Source organism: Tupaia chinensis, unplaced genomic scaffold (genome assembly GCF_000334495.1).
Source record: "Tupaia chinensis unplaced genomic scaffold, TupChi_1.0 Scaffold000550_1, whole genome shotgun sequence".
In the NCBI taxonomy this organism is placed as follows: Eukaryota; Metazoa; Chordata; class Mammalia; order Scandentia; family Tupaiidae; genus Tupaia; species Tupaia belangeri.
In genome coordinates, this window is record NW_006160062.1 from 576214 (window position 1) to 600888 (window position 24675).

A 24675-nucleotide genomic window follows, 5' to 3' on the forward strand; every position below is an offset into this window, starting at 1 on the left:
AAATAACTGAGCTTTTTTTTTTTTTTTTTAAGTTTTGTTTTTGTTTTTGCTATAGGGAGCATGCACTCGCCAGAGAGGGGTAAAGTAAGAAATCACTCTCCAGGAGGGATGGCCACTCTTCAATCCCTTCTCTTCCATTCTCCTCTCAGTATTTTGGGCTCGTTGTATACACGCCCAGTATGATTTTCAAGCTACCAGTCTGGGTCCAAGACCCAGTGGGCCATGTGGGAATCCAGTAACTTAACCTCCATAAGATCTGCTGGGCTTCCGAGTATTAATCTTTTTTTTTTTAGAGGTTTTTGCTATAGGGCACGTGTGCTCACCAGACAGAGAGAGACATAGAGACAGAAAGCGAGAAATCACCCCCAGGGGGGATGGTCATGCTGCAATCCCTTCTCCTCCATTCTCCTCTTGGGATCTTGGGCACACACGCACACGCGCCCGGCATGAGTTTTAAGCCACCGGGTCCAGGACGCGAACCACGGTCGACTACGTGGGAGTCCAGTGACATAGCCATTACGCTAACCGCTGGTTCCCACCAAGTATTAATTTTTGAACCTGTCTGCATTCTTTTTTAGAAGATTTTTATCTATCCCTCCTATCCTTCCCTGCCCAAAGTAAGCTTCCTTCCCTCTACTCCTCACCCCCCACATACACACACAGGCAAATAGATACCTAGGGCAGTCTAGCACAAGGTTATATGAATTTTTAAAATCATAAATACAGTTTTATGATAAATCATTAAGACAGTTAAAAATTTCTGCTGAGTCATGAAGAGTAGAGAGTGACTCTTTGATCCATCAACGCTCTAAAAACATGCTCTTAAAATTCCCCTTATCCCTCACCCAGTGTTCCCTCACCAGGGACTGGAGGAGCACAGAGTCCCAAGTGATAGGAAGCTCAGATATAAACAGTCACATTTTATCTGATATTCTTTTATACAGAATTAACTGCCTACAATGCACTAAAATGCTCCTAGAGTAAGAGACATTGCTGATCTGTGCTTATTTTACACATTTCACCAGTTTCTGACAGTCATACTCCCAGTTCTCCACTGACGTGTAATTTTCAGCCAACTCAGGCATATGTTAATAATCAACTCTTTTTTTTTATCTTTCTGATAAGGACGGTACAACTGCATTATTGAAAGCAGCCAACAAAGGGTATAATGACGTTATTGAGGAGTTGCTTAAATTCTCACCCACTCTCGGTATTTTGAAGGTAAGACCTAAACAGAAATTGTACCAATCTGTAAAAGAGAAATTAGAAAATCCAAAGCCCATTCTTGGGGACAGCAGTGGAACTGGGGTACAATTAACCTGATAGGTTGTCCATCTAGTTGTATTGGTTGTACTGTATACCAGGTCATAGCCTTGCCTTGAAAGAACACACCGATGCTGAAGCTTCTTGATGCTGAAGATCTATTGGCATTGGTAGAAATAAGAAAGTGAGCCAGATTCCATCACCACTTAGTTTTACACACACACATACACACACAAATGTGGTCATAACTTTACTAAATTGGAAAGTAAAACAAATTGCTCTTATTTGGAGTATTTGTGAAGTCATGGAAGAACAGACACTAGGTTGCTTTTTTTTTAGGTTTTTGCTATAGGGTGCATGTGCTCACCAGAAAGACAGAGAGAGACAGAGAGACAAAAAGCAAGAAATCATCCCCCAGGGAGGATGGCCATGCCACAATCCCTTCTCCTCCATTCTCCTCTTGGGATCTTGGGCACGCACACACACGCACCTGGCGTGAGTTTAAGCCACCCAGTCCAGGACTCGAACCACGGTCAACTACATGGGAGTCCAGTGACATAGCCATTACACCAACTGCTGGTCCCAGGTTGCTTCTTTTCATTACATTGAGCAAAGTAACACTTTGCCTTATTACTTTAAATGAAATAAAATAAGCTTTAATCACCTGTGAATCTTTAGAAAATGTCATTGTGGCAACATGGGTCTTTCAGAAAACAGCCCCAAAACTCTTTAAAAAAAAAAAAGTTTTAATCATTTTTGGATTAAACTATTGGTATTTCTAAACTATAGTGTATTTCAGAGGTCAACAATTTTTTTCTCTGTGAAGCCAGATAGTAACTATTTTAGGCTTTGCGGGCCATGCAATCTCCATCACACCTGCTCAGTTCTTCCATGGCACACTCCAAAAGCAGCCCCAGAGATTTTTAAATTATTGGGGCCAACAGATGATGAAACGATTACATCCCATGTAATTGACCACAGTTTGAGTTCTGGACCCAGCAGCTTAAAACTCACACCGAGAGTGTGTGTATGCATGCCCAGAATCCTGAGAGGAGAACGGAAGAGAAAGGATTGTGGCATGGCCATCCCCCTGAGGAATGATTTCTCATTTTCTGTCTCTCTTCTCTGTCTCTGCAGTGAGCACACGTACCTTATAGTAAATATCTCTCAAAAAGGAAAATTTTAAATTATAATAATATATTATGTGGCTGCATTTCTATAAAATTTTATTAACATTTGTGGAGTTTCATATTTCCATGGTACAAAATGGTCTTTCTTTTACCTTTTTTTTAAATTCCATGAGTCAGACACAGAGAGATGGCACCCTCAATGAGGCCAGTGCTGTGATCCACTCCAAGCCTCGGCAGCCCTGAATCATGGAGGTTTCCTGATACAAACCTGTGACCTTCCTATATGTGGGTCAGCCTTGCAGAGTTTCATGTTTTACCGCTGTGCCACCATTCAGCTCCCTTAATCCTTTTTAATCTTTTAAAATGTAAAAACAATTCTCCACTTGCAATATATACAAAAACAGGTGTTGGGTTGGATTTGACCTTCAGGCCATAGTTTGCTGACCCCTAATATAGACTCTTCTGGTTTCTTAAACAGAGGACACCAAATCTGTTCTAACTTGGCACTGTGGGTTAGCAGTTTCGAAGCTGTGCCCTCAGGATTTATCGATATATATAAAATCTGTTTGCCCTTAAATGACCCTAGAAGCTTCTTGGACACTGTGTCTGCTCTTTATATTCACTATCTTCAGACTTCATTCTTGTGGTCAGCTAGTACAGAACTGCTATTGTCAGTGTGTTGGCCTCTCTCCCCTGTACTAATGAGCTACTTCTAATCTTCCTTGAGCTTGGAAGCCAGAAAGCTGCACTTGTTAAAATTGTTTACAGAGTACAAATAAATGGTCTATGAAAATGAACTCTATGAACAAAAAGGAACGAATTTTAGACGTGGACTTTGCAATATCTAATTTCATTTCAAATGGATCTTTTTTGCTTTAGTGTTTACTCTTAACTATGTTGCAAAGAGTTGAAGTTGATAGGGTGGCCAAGATTTTGACAACTGAGGTATTACCAGATTGGTGAATTATCATGTATATAATAAAAGCAACCAAAGAAAAAATGCTGTTTTGCTGGAATATTTATCTGGATATGATCTTTTACTTTTTTTCAAAATCAGAGTAATTTTTTTTAGAGATTTTTTTCTATAGGATGTGTGGACACACCAGAGAGAGAGACAGAGACAGAAAGTGAGAAATCACCCCCCAGAGGGATGGCCACGCTGCAATCCTTTCTCCATTTTCCTTTCAGGATTTTGAGCATGCACACACACATGCCCTGTGTGAATTTCAAGCTGCTGGGTCCAGGACTTGAACTGTGATTGGCCATGTGAGAATTCAGCCCCTTAACCACTATGCCACCTGCTGGTCTCAGAGTGATTTTTATTTTGAGTAATTAATTAGGAAACTAAGCTTGCATTAGGTACTAGTTACAAACCTATGTACCCTCTGAAAACAATGTCACATGACTACCCATTGTTCTTTTATTCATTTTGTTATATTCTCTTCCTCTCCCCTCCCAGATCCAGCTAGATGCTGCATGGAGCTGCTTCTTTATTTTGATATTTGCAGTAAATTTCATAAAATGTCAGCAACCCATCTACAAGTCTCCTGTGCTCAGAAACTCCAACTCAGGGCTTAGGAGTTGCCTCATCCCACATATTCTTCTTAATCCCTGTGACCCCACAGTTGCTCCCCTGCCTGCCTGAGTGAACACTGTCTGGAGACCAGCTAATGGGTCAGCACATTGGCTAGGCAGCCTTCCTCCAGCCTTACTAGAAGTGGCTCACTGAAAGTATGAATACTATATATATTGTCTGTGAAGAAAAAAATGTCAAAGCGTTATGGTTTTGTTTCTGCAGCAAATCCTAAAGTATATATAAAGCTGAGTGACTATAAAGTCATGCGTGCCCTGGCCAGATTTCATGTTTTGCTTGCAAAAGAACATTGAAATATTATTAGTGGCCATCAGTTGTGTATCTAAGGACACTACTGCAGGTGCTGATATGACTTTGAGAAGTATGAGGGAAGATGAGGAAGAGTGGCTCTGATGTTGCAGTCTCAACATTGAGATGGTTTACGGTGAAAGCCAAGTTAAGTGCTGATGGCTACAAGCTCACTCCTGACCCACACTCTCATTTTTCTCTTAGAATGGGACATCAGCGCTCCATGCTGCAGTGCTCAGCGGGAATATTAAAACAGTTGCATTGCTCCTGGAAGCGGGGGCAGACCCAGGCCTGAGAAACAAGGTACCCACTAAACACATCCTTTACTCTATCAGGTTCCCATGCAGAGAAATAAGACAGCATCCTTCTAAACCAGGAAGAACTGATTTATCTCTGTGGCTCCAGTCACTATCTTCATACTTATGCATGCTAAGGGCATATAAGGTTGATATTACTAGCTTACTAATGAGCAGTACCTATGGACCTAGGGAATTGTACCCAAAACTCTATATTATCAATGGTTTCCAGCTAACAAGCACACCCTCCTGATGGGAGTGGAGGTGGAGTAGACAGGGGAGGACAGTCCTTACATGAAGTATTGTTGTTCTACATCAAAGACATTGTCTAGGCCCACAGATGTAGCATAGGAAGTAAGGCTCTACTTCACAATGTATACTAAAAATGCCAACATTTTGGTAGTTTATCACCATCACCATAAGTTGGATATCCTTATCATTTTTTTTTTTTGAGAGGTTTTTGCTATAGGGCACGTGCGCTCGCCAGACAGACAGAGAGAGACAGAGAGATAGAAAGTGAAAAATCACCCCCCAGGGGGGATGGTCACACTGTAATCCCTTCTCCTCCATTCTCCTCTCGGGATTTTGGGCGCGCACACACACACGCCTGGCGTGAGTTTAAGCCACCAGGTCTGGGACGCAAACCACGGTCGGCTACATGGGAGTCCAGCGACATAGCCATTACACTAACTGCTGGTCCCGATATCCTTATCTTGAGAATTGCTTTTGCTAAATTTGGTGACTTCATGGGGACAATGTTGATTTTATACTGTTAACAGGAGTACTTGCCACTGTTACAAGACCAATCCATTTTTTTTAATAGTTCTATCCTTTGTATATAAGTAGGCCAAACCTGAAGGTGGAAGGGCACACAATAGCAACCAAAAACATGATTCACCAAACTTCCTCCTATTCAACGTCTGCTTAAAGCTGTCACATGTAGAGTGTGGGGGAGGAAAGGAGCCTAGAAAGGTCTTAAGAAAGCACAAGGAACTACCAACTTTTTTTTTTTCCTTTTTATTTTTTTTAATGCTAGAGGGCACGTATGTGTTTCCATGAAAGAAACAGAGAGACAGAGATAGAGAAAGCACCTCTCAATGGAGCCTGGTCATGCCACAATTCTTTTTTCCTCCAATTCTACATCCTGTCAGGATCCTGGGCATGCACACACATGGGCCTTGCAGGTTTTTCAAGTCATTAGGGCTAAGACTTGAACCCTGGTCAGCCATGTGAGATCCAGCTTCCTCTATGCACTGCTTTCACCACTGCTCTGTTGGCAGACCCCAAACTACCGACTTTTGAAAGAGAAAGTGAGATTGGTGCTTACGAATAGGGGAAAGTATGAAAAACAACTTTCACTTTATACTTATGTTCTCTTTGGATTTTTATAAGCATCTATTACTGTGTTACATTTTAATAATAAAAACAAAAAATATAGTGTTTCCTGATATTTTTAAAAGAAACCACTAAGTGCCAATTAAGCAACATGCCAAGGGTCACTTTTCTATTTTACTTAGCATAAAGAAGTATTATTTCCCCACTCCTACCAATGAATCACTTGAAGATAAAACTCGTTTATCTCTTCCTGAGACACTTGGATTTGTTTCCCATTAGCTGGCATGGCTGTGTGATAAGCCAATTAAAATCACAATTGCCTTTCTTTTAGATCATATCTAGAGACCTGTACACAGGCTTCCGAAAGAGATCCATCTTTGTGGATGACCTATCTAGAACTGAATTAAGACAAGAGGAAGGCAGTAATACCCTTACACAGAAACCGAAAGTGCGGTTCCTTGTGTGTCCTCTAGACTAATGGATAACCATCAGCAGTAATGGTTACAGTTAATTTCCAGTGGTCAAAATGCTGAACTTTAGACTCAAACTAAAATTACATGACTATATCCGGGAGAGCCTTCAAAAAGTTCTTGGAGGGACCAGCAGTTGGTGTAATGGCTATGTTGCTGGACTCCCACACAGTCGACTACGGTTTGAGTACCAGACCCGGTGGCTTAAACTCATGTCAGGCGCATGTGCATGTGTGCCTAAGATTCCGAGAGGAGAATGGAGGAGAAGGGATTGTGGCGTGGCCATCCCCCCCACCCCTCCCCCGGGGGATGATTTCTCACTTTGTCTTTCTGTCTCTGTCTGTCTTTCTGGTGAGCATCTGCGCCCTATAGCAAAAACCTCTCCAAAAAAAAAAAAAAAAGAAAGAAAGTTCTTGGAAAATGTGTATTATGAAAACTATACATGAATTTCACATTTTTTTCAACTCATACCTTAATTCTGTTTTCCCATGAGTGTGTTGAAGCCCTCCCTCCTATATGTGAGGGTGCTCAGCTGAAGCTTCATACCACAGAAGTCCTTAGGGAACTGGGAGTAGCTATGAAGGAAGCCCCCACTCACCGCCAACCACTCGCTAGAAGCCAGTTTTTTAAATGAGAACTCCAGAAGCAAGGGTGTTGGAATTCTAGCAACTATCCAGGACTCTTACAGGAATATCCTTGGCCTTCATACACTCACTTAACAAACATTTATTGAGCACCTAGCAAATACTATGTAGTGTGCTGTGTGCCAGAAGTACAATGCTGAAAGACACTCACATGATCGCTCTACTTTCATGGAACTCAGGGTTTAGTGGGGAATAAAAACAATAAATAAGGAACCAGCAGATGGCATGGTGGCTAAGGCGCTGGACACTCCCATATGTTTGACCACAATTCGAGTCCTGGACCTGGTGGTTTGCTTTCCCACTTTCTCTCTCTCTCTCTCTCCCTCCCTCTATCTCTGTCTGTCTCTTTCTGGTCAAATTAAAATAAAAATGAAAGAATAAATAAAATTAAATAAATAATTCTTTATTTAAAAAAAAAAGACAACTAAATAAGCAATTGCACAAAGTGACAAGCATTATAAGTAAAAAAGGAAAGAATGCTATCGAAGGGGCTTAGAGACTTCTAAGCTAGTACAAAGGCATCTTTCTGCACCAGGAATTCCAGAACTTCTGCTTTGGACTTCAAGGCAGTTGCCTGGGGACAGGTCTAACCAATGACCCCAAAAGCCACTTCTCACACTCTAGCCATCCCAACACCCCTAACTGAACATTGAGAATACATCTTCTAGGGACGGTGGGGAAATACAGTGGTTTGATGTTGTAATATGAATATAGACCTGTGGTCCTGGTCTGTAATGAATAAGATGACCTATAGGAAATTTTTAAAAATAGTAATAAATAAAATTAAATAAATAATGAAATAATATTTTTTAAAAAAAGATGGGCATTAGTGGCTAACCTGGAATACTGGCTATCATACAATCCACGCAGCCTCAGCAACCTGAGAAGTCAGTGGGAGCAGAGGAACGACATCGGCCTACATGGATGTTGGCTGGCCTCATAGCTCCACGGTTAAGTGCTGTGCATTGGGAACTGGATTTCACATGGCCAGCCACAGTCTGAATCCTGGTGGATGAGGTCCTAGCCAGCAGGTCAGGTAGCAGGGTCCCACCCACAATGCAAGGACTGTAGGGGCTTCACCTAGGGTTAAGTTCCCACATGAAGAAGCGGGATTTCCAGGCTTGGTTGTGAGAGAGGTAACACCCATATTGAGACCCCTCCCCATTCTATGTGCCGATCTACCCTTTCATGGCTTCCTCTGAGATCCCTCAAAGCATCTTTTTGATTGCTCTATAACAGCACTTCTCAGAGTGTGATCCATAGAGCCCTGGATATCTTCAAGACCCATTCAGGGGCTTTAAGAGGTCAAAACAAATTTTTTTTTTTGAGAGGATTTTGCCATAGGGCATGTGCGCTCGCCAGAAAGACAGAGAGAGACAGAGAGACAGAAAGCAAGAAATCACCCCCCAGGGGGGATGGCCACGCTGCAATCCCTTCTCCATTCTCCTCTCAGGATCTTGGGCACGCACGCACACGCGCCTGGCGTGAGTTTTAAGCCACCGGGTCCAGGACGCAAACGGTAGTCAACTACATGGGAGTCCAGTGACATAGCCATTATGCTAACTGCTGGTCCCCCTACAATGTATTTTTTTTAAATGATAGAATGTGTGCATACATGTGTGTCCACATGCATGAGAAAAAGAATATACTCTCGACTGGGTCTTATCATGCCATGATCGTCTTTCCTCAGCTCTCTAGCTCCTCTGGATCCTGGGTACTGCGCATGCCTGCCTGACATGTTTACAGGGTCACCTAGGAATCCAAACCTGCAGTTGACACTACTTCCAGCACTGTAGTTCATTCAGCACACTATAGACTGTGCTGCCTGGCTGGGCTGAAAGCAGTATTCTCAGTGATACAAAATGTTATCTGCCTTTTCCACTCTGCTAACATTTGCTCTAAAGGTATAAAAGTAAAGGTGGGGAACCAGCAGTTAGCGTAATGGCTATGTCGCTGGACTCCCACGTAGTCGACCGCGGTTCGTGTCCCGGACCCAGTGGCTTAAAACTCACGCCGGGCGCGTGTGCATGCGTGCCCAAGATCCCAAGAGGAGAATGGAGGAGAAGGGATTGCGGCGTGACCATCCCCCCTGGGGGGTGATTTCTCGCTTTCTGTCTCTATGTCTCTCTCTTGTCTGTCTGGCGAACGCACGCGCCCTACAGTGAAAATCTCTCCAAAAAAAAAAAAAATTAAGGGGGAACCCTTGGGGCCTTACTGTTTATCAAAGCAGGGACACCAAACTGTACTAGCAAATTACTTTACAAAACTGAATTATGCTATACATTTTGTAAATTATTTTGCAAAAGAACCAGTTTTACCTAAGAGTGTTTCTAAGAAAACATGGAAAAATGTTCATTTTTATTTCATCTTGACCCTTGCTATACATCTTTTTAATATTATGTCACAAAAATTAGAAGTATTCATGAAGCTCTTCTGCTGTATACTGAAGAACATTGATTATCTCAAGAAAAAGCACCAGTGTAATTGTTTAAATTGCAAAGTGAACCCACCACTTTTTTCATAAAACACCATGTTTACTTGAGAGAAAAACTTATATTTTTTATCTACAACTATGAACTTAAGAGCTTCCCGATAAGCCAAGGCTTTTCTGATGAGTCAGCAGTAATACCAATGAATACGTTTTTGTAGGCTTTTTTTTAAATAGGGATTTTTTTGCTATAGGATGCATGCACTCACCAAATAGACAGAGAGAGATGGAGAGACAGAAAGCAAGAAATCACCCCTTCAGTGGAGATGGTCATGCTGCAATCCCTTCTCCTCCATTCTCATCTCAGGATTTCGGGCACACATGCACACGAGTCTGGCATGAGTTTTAAGTCTCCAGTTTTGGGACTTGAACTACTCTTGGTCATGTGGGAGTCCAGTGACATAACCATTACACAATCTACTGGCCCTGAATGTTTTGATATTGCTCGATGAAATGTGTCAACATTTGAAGGCTCTACATAACTCAGTAAACTAGTATTTTCCAAATGAGCAGTATATGATGTTACAAATCACGTGTGGGTAAAGATCAACCCACAGACAGACTTACAGATTTTAATGAACAGAGAACAAAAAGTTCATTGATGTGGTTTCAGATCCCATATTCCAATTTACCTTTAAGAAACTACCACTTTCAGTACCAGCAGATGGTGTAATGTTTACATCACTGGACTCCTATGAAGTTGACTGTGGTTCAAGTCCTGGACCCAGCGACTTAAAACTCATGCCAGGCATGTGTGTGTGTGTGTGCATACCCAAAATCCCGAGAAGAGAGTGGAGGAGAAGGGATCACGGCATGGCCATCCCTCCTGAGGAATGATTTCTCACTTTCTGTCTCTCTGTCTCTCTCTACCTCTCTGGTGAGCATATGCTCCCTATAGCATCTCTCAAAAAAAAAAAAAAAAAAGAAAGAAAGAAAGAAAGAAATTACCACTTTCAAGTATTGATGTAGCATCAAAGAATACCTACAATGATTGAGAAGACTGCTAAAATGCTTACCCCCTTTCCAACTGCTTTATATGTTTCAATCAAAACAACATATCACAATAGACTGGATGCAGAAAGCAGATGTGAGAATATAGTTGTCTTCTATTAAGCTACACATTAAAGAAAAATGTAAAACTGTTAATCAATGCTACTCTTCTCACTAGGATTTTTTTGAGAGAGAGATTTTTTGCTACAGGGTGCCTGTACTCATCAGAGAGACACAGAGACAGAGAGACTGAAAGTGAGAAATCACCCCCCAGGGGGTCTGGCCACTGTGCAATCCCTTCTCCTCCATTCTCCTCTCGGGATTTTGGGCATGCATACACATGTGCCTAGCGGTGAGCTTTAAAGCCACCAGGTCCAGGACTCGAACTGCAGTCAACTCTGTGGGAGTCCAGCAGTGTAACCATTATGCCATCTGCTGGTCCCAGGATTTTTTTTTAATTTAATTGTTTTTCATAAATATGTTGCTTATGTGAACCAGCAGTTAGCGTAATGGCTATGTCGCCGGACTCCCACGTAGTCGACCGCGGTTCATGTCCCGGATCCGTGGCTTAGAACTCACACCGGACGCGTGTGCATGCGTGCCCAAGATCCCGAGAGGAGAATGGGGGAAAAGGGATTGCAGCGTGACCATCCCCCCTACGTGACCACCCCCCCTGGGGGGTGTTTCCTCGCTTTCTGTCTCTATGTCTCTCTCTGTCTATCTGGCAAGCGCACGCGCCCTATAGCAAAAAAAACTCTCAAAAAAAAAAATAAAATAAATAAATATGTTGCTTACATTAACCTGTAATGTGTGTGTGTGTGTGTGTGTGTGTGTGTGTGTGTTGTTTTGTTTTTACTTTGCCAGACATTAACCTGTAATGAGTGTGTTTTGTTTTGTTTTTGAATTTGCCAGAGGGCACATGCACTTGCTAGAGAGAGAAAGTGAGAAAGCACCGCCCATGGGGCATCGTCATGATACAATCCCTTCTCCTCCATCTTTCTCTCCTCTCAGGATTTTAAGCACACACGAACACACCTCCTGTGAGTTTCTCAAGCCACTGGGTCTGCGACTTGAACAATGCAGTTGGCCATGTAGGATCCAGCCTTCTTAACCTCTAAGCCATAGAGTTTATTATTTTTAATGAATTAGTAAATATAAGGGGTCCTCAAAAAGTTCATGGAAAATTATTTTTATGACAAAATTATGCAGTGGATTTTAAAATCTTTTCGCACTGAAAAAACTTGTATATTATTCCATTTTTCCACAAACTTTTTGAAGTTCTCTCATTATTTTTATACTTTTCTCAGTTTAAATTTCTAATATGTTAAAAACAAAAATCTTAAGTCTCTCAATACTTTTTAAGACTGTAAAGGACTTCTAAGACCAAAAAGGTTGAGAACCACTGCCCCTTAACACTAATTGGTTGTGGTGAGGACTGGCCCACTAAATGCTTAAAGAATGCATCTCAGCGGCAATATGAAAGGAAGATCTTTCTGTGATATGGGTTAGGTGGAAAGTTGCTGTCAAGTAAGCTGTTCTTTCCCCAGTATCTCTTTTGCTGTGGATGCTTCTAACTCAAACTTCTCATCAAAAGAGACCTGTCCTAAGTTGTGAGTCCCCCGTGGACAGACCACTTCATATAATAAACTAATTAAATATAAGGTATCAAATTTAACTTGCTCAGTATTTATTGAGCACGTATTAGATGTGGTAAGCATTGTGCTAGAAATGAGGACATAATAATTAATAAGATATGGACCTGCTCTCTGGGAGATTATAGTCTAGTAAGGGATCTAGCTGGATGCAAGAGCTACTCTAGCAATGAAATAAGAAAATAACAAGTAATATTTATATATTTAAAGGAAGGACACCTTTAATATCAAAGAGTGAGTCCAGTAGATTTTCATTCATGGAGAAAATGTGGGTCAGGAGCCCCCCCACCCTTGGTGTCCCTAAAACCACACCAACTGGAGGAATTCACTAATGCCTGTTTTATCTTCTTTCAGGCCAACGAACTTCCAGCAGAATTAACCAAAAATGAACGTATATTGCGTCTCCTACAAAGTAAAGAAGGACACAGGAAGAGCTAACTTAGTTCCACTTTTTGACAGAAAGATAGAAACCTTAATCACATAGTCCGAAAAGAAATTGCTTTTCCGCGTTGGAAATTTTTTCAAGAAAAAAAAAATGCCTAGAATGCCACCCTGTGGGTCCCTGACAAAGATGAGCTGGGCTTGGTGCACTAAGTCAAAAATAGAACCGCTCAGGGACTCTTTCTCTCACTTATTGTGGGCTTCTCACACTCTGCCCTGTAACTCAGCTCCAGGGCAGCCTGGCATAGTTACGGATTCCACAGAAACTCGTTTAACTTGGGATTCTCAAGACCCAAGACCAAGATGGAGAGGTTTGACTATTAAGCTAAGAAAGAGATGGCTTTGGTTTTTTAAAGATTGAAAGGCTGACCAATGAATTGATGTACTTTATTTTCGTGTTAAATGTAGGTGTGCTAAAGTATATACGTTCATGATAGTTTACGTTTATACATGTATGTCGTTCCAGTGTAAAACGTTTTCTTCTACCCAACGATCATAGTCATGACTACTACAAATGAGTGCTGTGTAAACATACATTAAAAAGCCACTTCTGACATTCCACTATGTATTACTCAAAGTTAAACTGCTGCACTAGAGAAAATACAGACTGTGTATTTGTTCATTTACCCCTATCCTACTCATGCCATGTAAAAATTATTTTTACTTAGAGTCAACATTGTAGGTATGATAGGATACCAAAGTCAAACTTGGAATTCAGATCGTTACATACTACAAGACATTTAGGCTTGTCTGTTTGAGATTTTATTCTGTCCTACGGACTCTACTTCCCACATCATAAGAAAGTAGATTTAATATGCTGTGGAATCTTGAGCGTTTCCAACACCACATCGATTGATACGATAACTTTGAAGCCCTTGGATAAAGTGTGATATATGCCAGTATAGTGTGTTGCTATTACTACTACAGGAATAGAGGTAATAAAAGACTGTTAGAACAATTAATAAGTGTTCATCTATGCATGTTCTTGGGCTGATTGATTCCAAGAAAGAAACCTGGATTATGTTGAATTATTCCTTTTAAAAGGGGTCAGAATTTACATTCAATGCACTTTATAATCAATGGTGTCTAAATGCCTTAGCGAGTGCCTAATTGCACACACAAAATTTAAACCTTCTTTCTGTAATCTACCATAATAAATACTGAAGGTATTTCTGTTGTTTAAACACATCTATAGTTTTCTTATTTACGTTCTGCTCTGGTTTCCAGGCAATGTTCTTGGATATTCTAAGGTGGAAGGAAATTTATTCTCAAAAGAGTGTTTTTGAGCTAACATCGTAGTACTAAAGCCATTATCTTTAAATCAATAAGTGATAAAAAAAACATTTTTGAAATGAAAAGATATCCTCTTAAAATTTGTTGTGATCAGTAGAGGAGGACAAAATCAACTTATTTTGATCAGTGTCACAAGCAAAGTCAGTAACAAGCAACTCACTGCCCCAGCGAGTTTGATAAGCTGATTATCTCAGCCTAAAGCCTGCATTCTAATTTGGGGATAAAATATTAGAAAGTTCTATGTTGCTAAAATACCCAAATATAAACATTTTAGTAGCTAAAAGGCAGTACCAATTTCCTCATTGGCATTCTTATATTCAGTAAATTTATACAAATACACATTTTCCCCATGGGAATTTTTTTTAAAAATGATACTTATTTTGAAAAGGAAAATAATGTGGCCTTAAATGCTTTATATTCACTCATTAGACCTTATGCCCAAAATAGTTGCTCATCACTGATGTAAACAAAACAATATTATGATATTATGAGAACTGATAATAAAGTTTCAAAAGACAAAATGGGGTGAACCACAAACTTAAAAAATGTTTTCCACTAAGGCATGCTGTGGTTGGCCCATTCTTAGGTAATTTTAACTGGATAATGTTCTTGAAAAAATATTAGAGAAAAAAAAATGAATCCAATAGCTTTAACAATAAGGAAAGCTTTTATACTGTGGGTAAGAAGTGTCTACCCTAAAAGGATCACATTTGATCTAAATGAAGTTATATTATCCATAACAGGGAAATGATTAATCAACTATCAAAGACTGAATGAAAGGTCTCTTTTTTTTTTGCAGAGGTTTTTGCTATAGGGCACGTGCACTCGCCAGACAGACAGAGAGAGACAGAGAGACAGAAAGCAGGAAATCACCCCCCAGGGGGGATGGCCACGCCGCAATCCCTTCTCCTCCATTCTCCTCTCGGGATCTCGGGCATGCACGCACATGCGCCCGGCGTGAGTTTTAAGCCACTGGGTCCAGGACTTGAACCACGGTCGACTACGTGAGAGTCCAGCGACATAGCCGTTATGCTAACTGCTGGTCCCAAAAGGTCTCTTATTTTTAAAATTGCATTTTAGTTTGCACTTACACAGATGACTTTTATTTCACATTAATCTAACTCAGAATTTAGTTAGCTCTGCATCCTAAGACTTAAACTAGTAATCTTTATGCAATTTGTCTGTTTAATTGAACCATAAAAATTTTTCTTATGTTTGTTTGATAACATATTTCATGTAATAATTCAAAATAAAGTTATCATACTATTTAATTTGCCTTTGTTGCTTTTTTTTTCCTGTTTTCTTTTTCAATCAGAAGTTATTACTATGTAATTTTGTTGTTTTGTTTGTTTATATGTTTGCTTTTAGAATCAGCATGCCACTATGTTGCCCAGGCTGGCCTCAAACATACTCCTGCCTCAGCCTCCTGAGTAGCTAAAACTACAGGAATGTGCCACCATGCCTGATGGCCATGTGATTTTCAATAGCAAGGAAGTTTAGGGTGAACAATTCAACTCTGTTGGCAAATATATCATTTTTCAGGATCTTAAATACATCTTTAAGCTTTATTTCACTAATGGACCTATAATTTCATTATTTCTGCTGTGGAAGATATTTGCAATGATTCCTCAAAGGCTTTTAGCCACATTAAAACCCCTGAGATAGTTACTGAAAATAAACTATTCCTAATTTCTATGTGTATTATAATGATGCTCCTGGCTTGTCAGTCCTTTGCAATAGTTTTCTGTTGTGAAATAGCTGATGGCTTTTGCAGAACTTCTAGTGTAAAAAAAAAACAAATATTAGCAGAGTTAACATTTGGGATTACATCAGGAATCTGGATAATTCTGATTCTGTCCACTCCATTTGTTACTGGCAAACTAAGTTCAATTGCTGCTTCTCATGGTCAATGAAACAAGAGGCTGAGACTGGAGAAGAGGGGAATTTATTTCTGCAACCAGGTGCACACACAAATAGTTGTCTTTGGGATCAGGATCCGGCACATTGGTGCGTTCTGCCTAGCATTTACCAAAGTTTCAGAATATCCAGATGGAAAACAACATAAACCACATTACTTGTACAGTTCCATCACAATGAACCAATTTTTTTTTAAATGATTTTATTCTTGCCGTGAGTGAGAAAGAGAGAGGGACAAAACTCCCAATCAAGCCTCAAAATTATGATCCACTCTCAGCCTCAGCCACCACTATATTGTGCATGTGCCTTCCTGACACACACAGAGAGTTCTCCAAATGCAAACTGGAACTTTACCATGTGGATCAACTTCACAGAGCTCACCTTTTACCACTGCACCACCATCCAGCCCCATGGTGAGCTATTCTTATCAAGTTAGGGAAAGGTTTTTAGCTTTTTCTTTCCCAGAGGGCACATGTCCTTGCCAGAGAGACAGAGAGTAAGAAAAAGAAGAAATCCCTTCTCCATCTCTCCCTCCTTTCAGGATTTTGGGCACACATGCACACATGCCCAGTGTGTGTCTCAAGCCACATGGTCAAACCTTGTGGTTGGCCATGTGAGACTTGGATGCCTTAACCACAGAGCCATGGAACTGGCCCAGTTACAGAAAGTTTATATCAGTGTATGGAATTGCTTGCCAGTCTAGGGCCTATTTTGTAAGCAGGTTTGTCTAAGGATAGGCAATGTCAGGCCTGTTGTGTTAACTCTGTTCTGCACACAAGATTTACATAGATGGTGCCAATAACCATGTTAAGAAATAGGGAAGAAGATCAGATTTGAGGTGGGGAGAGAGCTTGGGTGTATCCAGTTTGAATCATTGGTGAAACAGAGTCTAGACAATTGAAAACAGCAGCTTGAAGTTTAGGACAGGGTATTGTTTCCGATTTGGTCATCATCTGTATAGGGGTGATAAAGTCGTGGAGGAAATGAGTTCCCCAGGGAGACTTTAGTGAGTGGAAAAGAGATGGTAAACTGAGAATGTACTTTGAAAGAAAAAGGGAAGTTAGCAAAGAAGATGAAACAACATGGCAGCAGAGGGAAATGAAACACAGCATAAGGAAGGAAAAAGTATTGAGAGGAGAGCAGGAAACAAACCTCATGAAGATATATCCCCATACAACACAAAGGCTAAGAAATTCAGGACCGCATTTGCTCCTTGGCTTTGCCTTTAGTGAGCCTGTTTAGTGATCAAAGAAGTCTGGTCCTGTGGTGATTATGGATAAGGACTGGTGACTGGTCAGGACCTGGAGCTAGTGTTCCACTGAAATAAATGGTTTACTTGAAATGATTCTACTTGTTATTGGATAGAACCATGTTTGTGAAGCCACTCCTAATGCTTTCTAGGACTCCTTGGCAACTCTCTGAATGCATTGCCTCTGCTTTGTCATGGACATTTGGACAACATGAAGAAAAGGACTTGATGCTACACTGTGGAGATGCCAGATCTGCGTGGTACAATGTAGAGGGCCTGGGAGTTAATGTTTTACCACCTTCGTGGTAAAATGAGAGGAAAGTATACTTGCAGACCTATGCTGGTGATTGGTTTTTATTAGTGAATTTTTTCTCATTGTGGAAAGATGCTAGGTGACTAGTGCATAAAACCATGTTGTGGCCCAGCTGGAACAGAGCTTCAGTGAATCTCTTCATCTTTCCCTCCATTCAGGATTATGAGCACCCATGCATGCATGCCCAGCATGTTTCTCAAGCCACATGGCTGAAGACTCAAACCTTGTAGTTGGCCACCTGAGACTCAACTGGCTTAACCATAAGGACACTTGTGCTTCAAAACATAGAGGAAAAACAAAAACAAACAAACAAAAACTAATATGATATCTAGGTAGAATTAGAATACTTATTTTCACATTCCTCTAGCTGAGATCCCAGCCTACCTCCTTACTCTACTTAACCTACTGAACACAATGAGGTAAACCAGCAACACAAACATATCTTTTTCATGCTCTCTGGCTATACTTGGCCCTCAGTTAAATAATTTATGGATTAATGGGCCTGGAAAGTCTTAGAATCGTTCTCTAATGCCCTGACCCTTATTTTTAGCAATACTTTAAGATGATTTTAAAATATAAATGAGGTTATGTTTTAATAGTTAAAGGAAGTTTATTCAGATCTTCAGCTCTTAGGTTCCTTGTCAGTTTTGTCAACAGAAACCATTATTCCTCTTACCCCTCACTAGGATTTAACCCTAAGTGGATGACATAGTAGCCAGCCTCACAGATGGTCCAGTGTCCCCTTCCACTGATATTCTTGTCCTTGTGTAGTCCCCCTCCTGTACTGTACCAGGACTGGGCTGTATGACCAGTAGAATGTGGCAGAAGTAAGGGCATACCACTTTTGAGGCCAAATCATAAAAGAGCTTCGCCTGCACTCTCTCTTGAAGCACTCATTCTGGAAGAAGTCCGCTGTTAATTCTGGAGATCACTCAAGTAACCTAATCTTTAAAGAGGGAAGTGCTGGTATCGTTCCTACTTCCCCCCAGTTAAAGTTTTAAGAATAGGCTTAGAAAGAAAGCCTTCAGTTTACAGAAGTCAGACTCCCTATTTAGGAAGATAAGACCAAAACCACCAGCAGACAAAAATGGTGTTGACTGACTGAATCCTTCGGAGAAAGGAGAGCCAGTTTGCAACCCTAACTGCTCGACTGCAAGTTATTTCCACACTGGTAGCATCCTGCATGGAAGTTACACTATAAAGCATGACTGGATTAATCACCAACTCCAGCATCCTTAGTATAGTGAACAACATTTTACCGTAAGTCTGACCAACAACGCCCCATTTCTGAGTCAGCTGTAATTACTGGCATTTGAGTCACAAATTATAGCTGTAAACTATTTTTGAATGAAGAATCAGGAAAATTTAGCTCACCTAAGTATGAAGTTTTAAAAGTTTAGGCAGGCTCCACTGTGGTAGATCAGGCAATGAGCACCAGTGCACAATGCTGGAACCATACGGTGAGGTATGAGGTTTGGAGCTTGGGTTGACCTGAACTCAGAGGTTGCACATAGGCACAACCACGATCCTGGCAGGCTAGATAACTGAAGAAGGGATCATAGTATGACAAGATCTGTCAGGGTCCCTGTAGCTCTCTCTCTCTCTCAAGAAAGAAAGAAACTTTTAAAAAGTCTATTGCAGAACCCAAAAGCACTGAATACATATATTGAGCTTAAGATATGTATAAACATACTTGTACTAACTTCACTCTTAATAATTCAAACTGAAAACAACCAGATGTTAGCCATGGTATTTTTATAGCATGGGATACTACTCAGCAATTATGTGAATAAGCCACAGACATGATGTTGAGTGAAAGAAATCAGACACAAAGAAGTATGATTCCATTTACATGAAGTACAAGATCAGACAGAAACAATTTACCACAGAAGTCAGAAGAGTGGTTACCTCTTAGTCAAAGGTGATTATTAGAATGGTGATTATTAACTGGGAAAAGGCATAAAAAGCCTTCTGGAGTGTGGAAAATGTTAGATGTTCTTCCTCTGAATGTTGGCTACACCAATGTCGTGGTGGCCAGCCTCTAAGGTAGTTCTCAGTGTCCCCCTCCTTCAGTATTCTTGTCCTTGTGTGTTCCCCTCCCACACTGTATCAGGACTCGTCTATGTGACCAGCAAAATATGGCAGAAGTGAGGGCATACCACTTTTGAAGCTAAATCATAAAAGAAATGTGCCTGTGCTCTCTCAGAATACCCATTCTGGAAGAAGTCTGCTGTTAATTCTCAAAGTCTCTTAAACAGCCTAAGGAGATGTTCACATGGAGAAGAACTGAGGCCTCCTGCCAACAGCGTCTTGGAAGCACATTTTCCAGCTCCAGACAGGCTTTCAGTTGGGGGTAGCCCGGGCCAACATCTTGACCACAACTTCATGAGAGACTCTGAGCCAGAACCACCAGCTCCACCCAGATCCCTGAATGGCAGAAAGTGAGATATAATAAATGTTTGTTTTCTCAATCCACTAAGATTTGGGGAATCTGTTATACATGAACAGATAGCAAATATAAGCAAATAATATGTAAAAACTCATCAAGCTGTACATGTAAGCGTTATACTCCTTATATTTTAATTAAAAGTAAAAAGGAAAAAAATGGAAAGACTCTATTACCTTAAGAGGGTCTCAAAAATTCTCAACCTGAGCCTCTCTAGGGGTTTGGTAGAAGCAGTAATTCAATGTCTCCTATATTTTATCAAAATGCAATTTTGTAGACTGACAGAGGAAGAGATATGTGAGTTGGTTACCTACTGGACCATCTTGGGGGTTCTTTCAGAGTCAGCTCTAGCTGCTGGTCCTAGAGCTTCTTGGGGCGGGGGTGGAAGGGTGGGGGCGGACTCTCAGCAAAATTTATAATACCTATGAATACTGCGGGGAGTTCTATGGCATTAGCAGCCAAAACAGGGCTAACTTGTCCATTAGGGCCCACACTATTTTGAAGGTTTCTTGAAAATGTTTTTATTTTACTTTCTTTTAAAATCAGAAGAAAAGTAAAAATACAATAATGATGAATATGTAATGATGAATTCAGCAGGGATTGCATTTGTCTTCGTATTGATGAAAATTTTTTTTCTTTATTCATAATAGAGCACGTACATGCACAAATGAGAGTGAGAGAGAATTGGGGAGGAAGCATTCCACAGGGTCTGGTCATGCCACGATCCCCTTCCTCCAGTCCTCTAGCCTGTTGAATTGTGGATTCTCACTCACACAAGTGCCCAGCGTGTTCCAGGCTCGCTGGCCCAGGATTTGAACCATGGATATGAATATTGTTAAAACATGTAGGATCCAGGAAACCAGCAGTTAGCACAATGGCTATGTCGCTGGACTCCCACGTAGTCGACCGCGGTTCGCATCCAGGACCCAGTGACTTCAAACTCACGCCGGGCGCGTGTGTGTGCGTGCCCAAGATCCCGAGAGGAGAATGGAGGAGAAGGGATTGTGGTGTGACCATCCCCCCTGGGGGGTGATTTCTCGCTTTCTGTCTCTTATGTCTCTCTCTGTCTGGCGAGTGCACGCGCCCTATAGCAAAAAAAGCTCTCCAAAAAAAAAGAAAGAAAAACATGTAGGATCCAGATTCTTAATTCCACTGAGCCACAATGCCAACCCAAAATGTTGTTTTTGAAGGTGGGAAAAAAACTCAAAGGCAAAAATGCCTAAAATCCACAGAAGTTATAAGGCAGCCGTGAGAGAAAGCAGGGGCACTCTGGGCTGAAATATGTCCCCCACCCAAATGCATATATTGAAGCCCTAACTCTCAATGTGACTGTCTTTGGAGATAAGGCTTTTAGAAGGTAATTAAAGCCAAGTGAGGTCACGAGGGTCAGACCTTAATCCAATAAGATTGGTGGAAAGAGAAGAGCAGATACCAAGAGCATACACCAAGGAAAGGCCATCTGAGGACACGGAGAAGGTGGCGATTTGCAAGCCAAAAAAGAGAACCAAAGTGGTTCCTGATGTTGATCTAGAGACTTCCCAGCTACTAGAACTGTGAGAAATAAATTCATATTATTTATGCTACCTACTCTATGCTATTTTATTGTAGAAGACAAGAGGGAAACATAAAAAATAACCAAAATAAAAAGCTGGATCCATGAGTAATGTCCTCAGAAGTCACCAGATGCAGTCAGTTCCATCGTATTACTCAAATACCCAGCTCTGTCTTCATTTTCTAATATTGAACTTCAGACTTAAGTTAGAAACTAGGCAAGCTTGCAATCTATACAGTAGTTAGGCATTATTTTCCCTTTACCCACTTGAATCACTACCTACTTTGAAGTTTGCAAATTAGCAGCAAGGGAAAAAGATCTCTCTACTTTGGGAGAAATCACAGTTATTTTGTTTTAATAATTTTTTTAAACATGACTATACTGTTCAAATCATCTCCCTAGTCTAGAAAACAAAATACAGTTGATACTTAGGCCAGTGAAGTAACCTAGGAGAGTGAGATTTAATGAAAAATACACTTTACAGAAGATGATGTGATCAACAACATTGAATGCTACTAAGATGCAAAGTGAGATGAGAGCAAAGGAATTGTCATTGGGTTTGGCGACACCAACATTTAATAATGACCTTAAGAAGAAGAGCAGGCATCCATATGATTAGGCTTTAGACCAAGAAGAGAAGCTGGATCCTTATGTTATTTATAGCAAAATAATTCCAGGTGGATCATAGTTTCCAGGTAATCATTAAAATTTTAGAGGAAAACATGAAATAATTATTTTTAATTTTTAAAGTTTATTTATTTCTTCCAGGAGAGAGCCAGGGATCTCCAACAGGGTCTTCATTCCATGATCCACTCCCAGTCTCCCACGTCATGGGCACTCACCCACACAACCCCACCCAGCCTGCTCAGGGAGGTCCTGGGACGTGAACCCAGGACTTTTCCCATGTGGATTCAGCTATGCTACCACTTCACCACTGCCTTGTCTGAGATAACTTTTTTATAGCACTGAAAACTAGTAAATTAGTAGAAGTGTCTAAAACACATACACTAGATCAACAGATTGATTTTTCAATAAAGAGTTTTTAACAAATCAATATTTAATAAGAGTACAGAAAAAGAAACCAAATAACTTACAGACGTATGAACAGATTTTTTAAATCTAACTTACAATTAAAGAAATACAAATTAAAGCACCACCTATACAAATGGTAAGAATAAATGTTGGCAAGATGATGAGGGATTAGGCACTTCCATATGTTGGCAAAGGTGTAAACTCTAAACTCTTTGGAAGGTAATTTGACAATAATAAAGATTTAAACATTGGGACCAGCAGATGGTGAAACGGCTACATCACTGGACTCCCAGACCCAGAGGCTTTAAACATGCCGGCACGTGTGCATGCATACTCAAAATCCCGAAAGGAGAATGGAGAAGGGATTGCGGTGTGGCCATTCCCCCTAGGGGGAGATTTCTTGCTTTAGTCCTTTAAAAAAATTTAAAAATTTAATGTATGTTTCCTTTCTTCTTTTTTAAAAAAAACTTTGTCAGAAGGTTATACACTTGCTAGAGAAGAGAGGGGAAGTGAGAAAGCACCTTCCCCCCATGGGGAATGGTCCTATCACAATCTTTTTCCATCTCTCCCTCTTTTCAGGATTGCGACCATGCACACACTCGCCCAGAATGTTTGTCAAACACCTCCAGGACTCCATCCATTTAGTCGGCCATGTGAGATATAGGTGCCTTAATAACCATGCCACAGGCTGTCTCCCCTCCACATGCAGACATATTTTCTTTCATCCAACAATATAAAATTTTTCCCAATAGTTTTATTTGTTAATAATCACAAATATTTAAGTACAAGGATGTTCACTGCATCATTGTTTTCAATGAAAAGACACAAATTAAATGTCCAACAAGAGATTGATTAAATTAATTGTGCAATGGGTCAAAAATTATTCATATGAATATTTCCAGATTTCTCCCCTCCATCTGCCCGTTAAAGAGACCTTTGTTCTAGGTCAGCCTTCCTCTCTTGCTCCACAGGGAAACGTTCAATAGATTTAATACAGTCGTGATGTACTTACAGGAGGCAAGCTGAGAGCAGAAAAAGATGCAAAGCTTTCTAGAACCAGACGAGTTCAGGAATGAAAGGCAGTATATAGGAAAAGATAAATTTATGAGATATTACTAGGATCACACGAACCCTTCATATAAACTAGAAATGCAAGTTGAGAAATCAAGTTATTTTGAAATATGTGGTTGGTGATCTGTATTTCTTTGACTTAGACATTGTTCCGCTACTGGTCTACATTCCTCTGGCTTCAGAAGCATTATAAATACGCGTAATAAAATCACGAAAATGCTTCTCCATTATCTTTGTATTGCTTCACTTAGCCCAGAACTTAAACATGACTCTGGTTTCCAAACTTCGGGTTTTCTCACGTCCACAGGCTCACCACTCTATGCTCAGCTCAGCCGGCAGGTGGAGTGATTACGCCACTTTTTAGGTCAGAGACCGCGTTGACGGTAAACAAAGATAGGGTGGCCAGGGGCACACCCACCTCCGCGCTCCGCCCCCTCGCGCTCACGGATCACGACACCGTCAGGCCACTGCGCGTCACCGCCGCAAGCTTTCCTTGGAGCCCAGGCGTGGATTCCTTTGGGATGACTGGGTTTGGGAAGAGAAATTGTTCAGAGTACTTATCAGGACAGAAGTAAATACAACATTCAGCTGAGGAATGGGGTCTTAACGGGAAAACGGGTCTCCAAGTGCCATATTTCCATTAGCTAAAACCTCGCCCACCCTCTCCAACCCAAGAGACAAAAAGGACAATTAAGTTAAAGTGTCAAAACCAGATACTGTCGGCAAAACTCCAGAAACACCATCCCAGGCTGGATTCCAAAAGTTTGACTATCCAGGTCTGGGAGACCCGAACCCAAGGCCACAAGACCCAGAGCCGCAGAGCAGAAGAACACAGCACAGTTCGGCAGCCTGCGACGCACTGGTCTGGCCTGGCCCCGCCCCTGACCCGGCTAGGCCCCGCCCAGGACCGGCTAGGCCCGCCCATTACCCAGCCCTCCCGGGGCCGGAGCCCTGGGCTCTCGGGTAGTGGCACCGCCCTGAAAGGGGAGGGGCTGACGACGCCTTCGTCCTTCCTGACCTGCGCGCGCAGCCTGCCCGCCCCCCGCGCCTGCTCTGCTCTCGTCCCGCACCGGGTCCTAAAACTGGGCCCAGGGAAGTGAAGCGGTAGCCCGGCCGCTGAGCCTAGCGAGTCGAACCGCAGCCGACACCCGCAACACCGTGCGGCAGCAGCATGAGCATGCGCGGCCTAGCCCTCGGCCTCCTGCTGATCG

The 24675-nt window shown here is 41.3% G+C and overlaps 2 protein-coding genes across 5 annotated transcripts in view; both read left to right on the plus strand.

The window, feature by feature from the left end:
* The window catches only part of ANKRD29 (ankyrin repeat domain 29), a 58280-nt gene extending 43830 nt beyond the window's left edge, over window positions 1–14450 (plus strand). For all 4 annotated transcript variants that reach the window (XM_027775360.1, XM_006157656.3, XM_014591295.2 and 1 more), the window contains 2 exons: window positions 4480–4578; window positions 12505–14450. In XM_027775360.1, coding sequence (XP_027631161.1) covers window positions 4480–4578; window positions 12505–12588 — 183 coding nt within the window. In that variant the 3' untranslated portion in view covers window positions 12589–14450. The remainder of the gene's footprint in view (window positions 1–4479; window positions 4579–12504) is intronic.
* Window positions 14451–24494: 10044 nt separating this feature from the next.
* Window positions 24495–24675, plus strand: part of NPC1 (NPC intracellular cholesterol transporter 1) — a gene marked incomplete in the record, with an annotated part of 79853 nt that continues 79672 nt past the window's right edge. Inside the window, 1 exon segment of the mRNA XM_027775361.1 lies at window positions 24495–24673. Within this exon segment, the coding sequence (XP_027631162.1) occupies window positions 24636–24673 (38 nt within the window).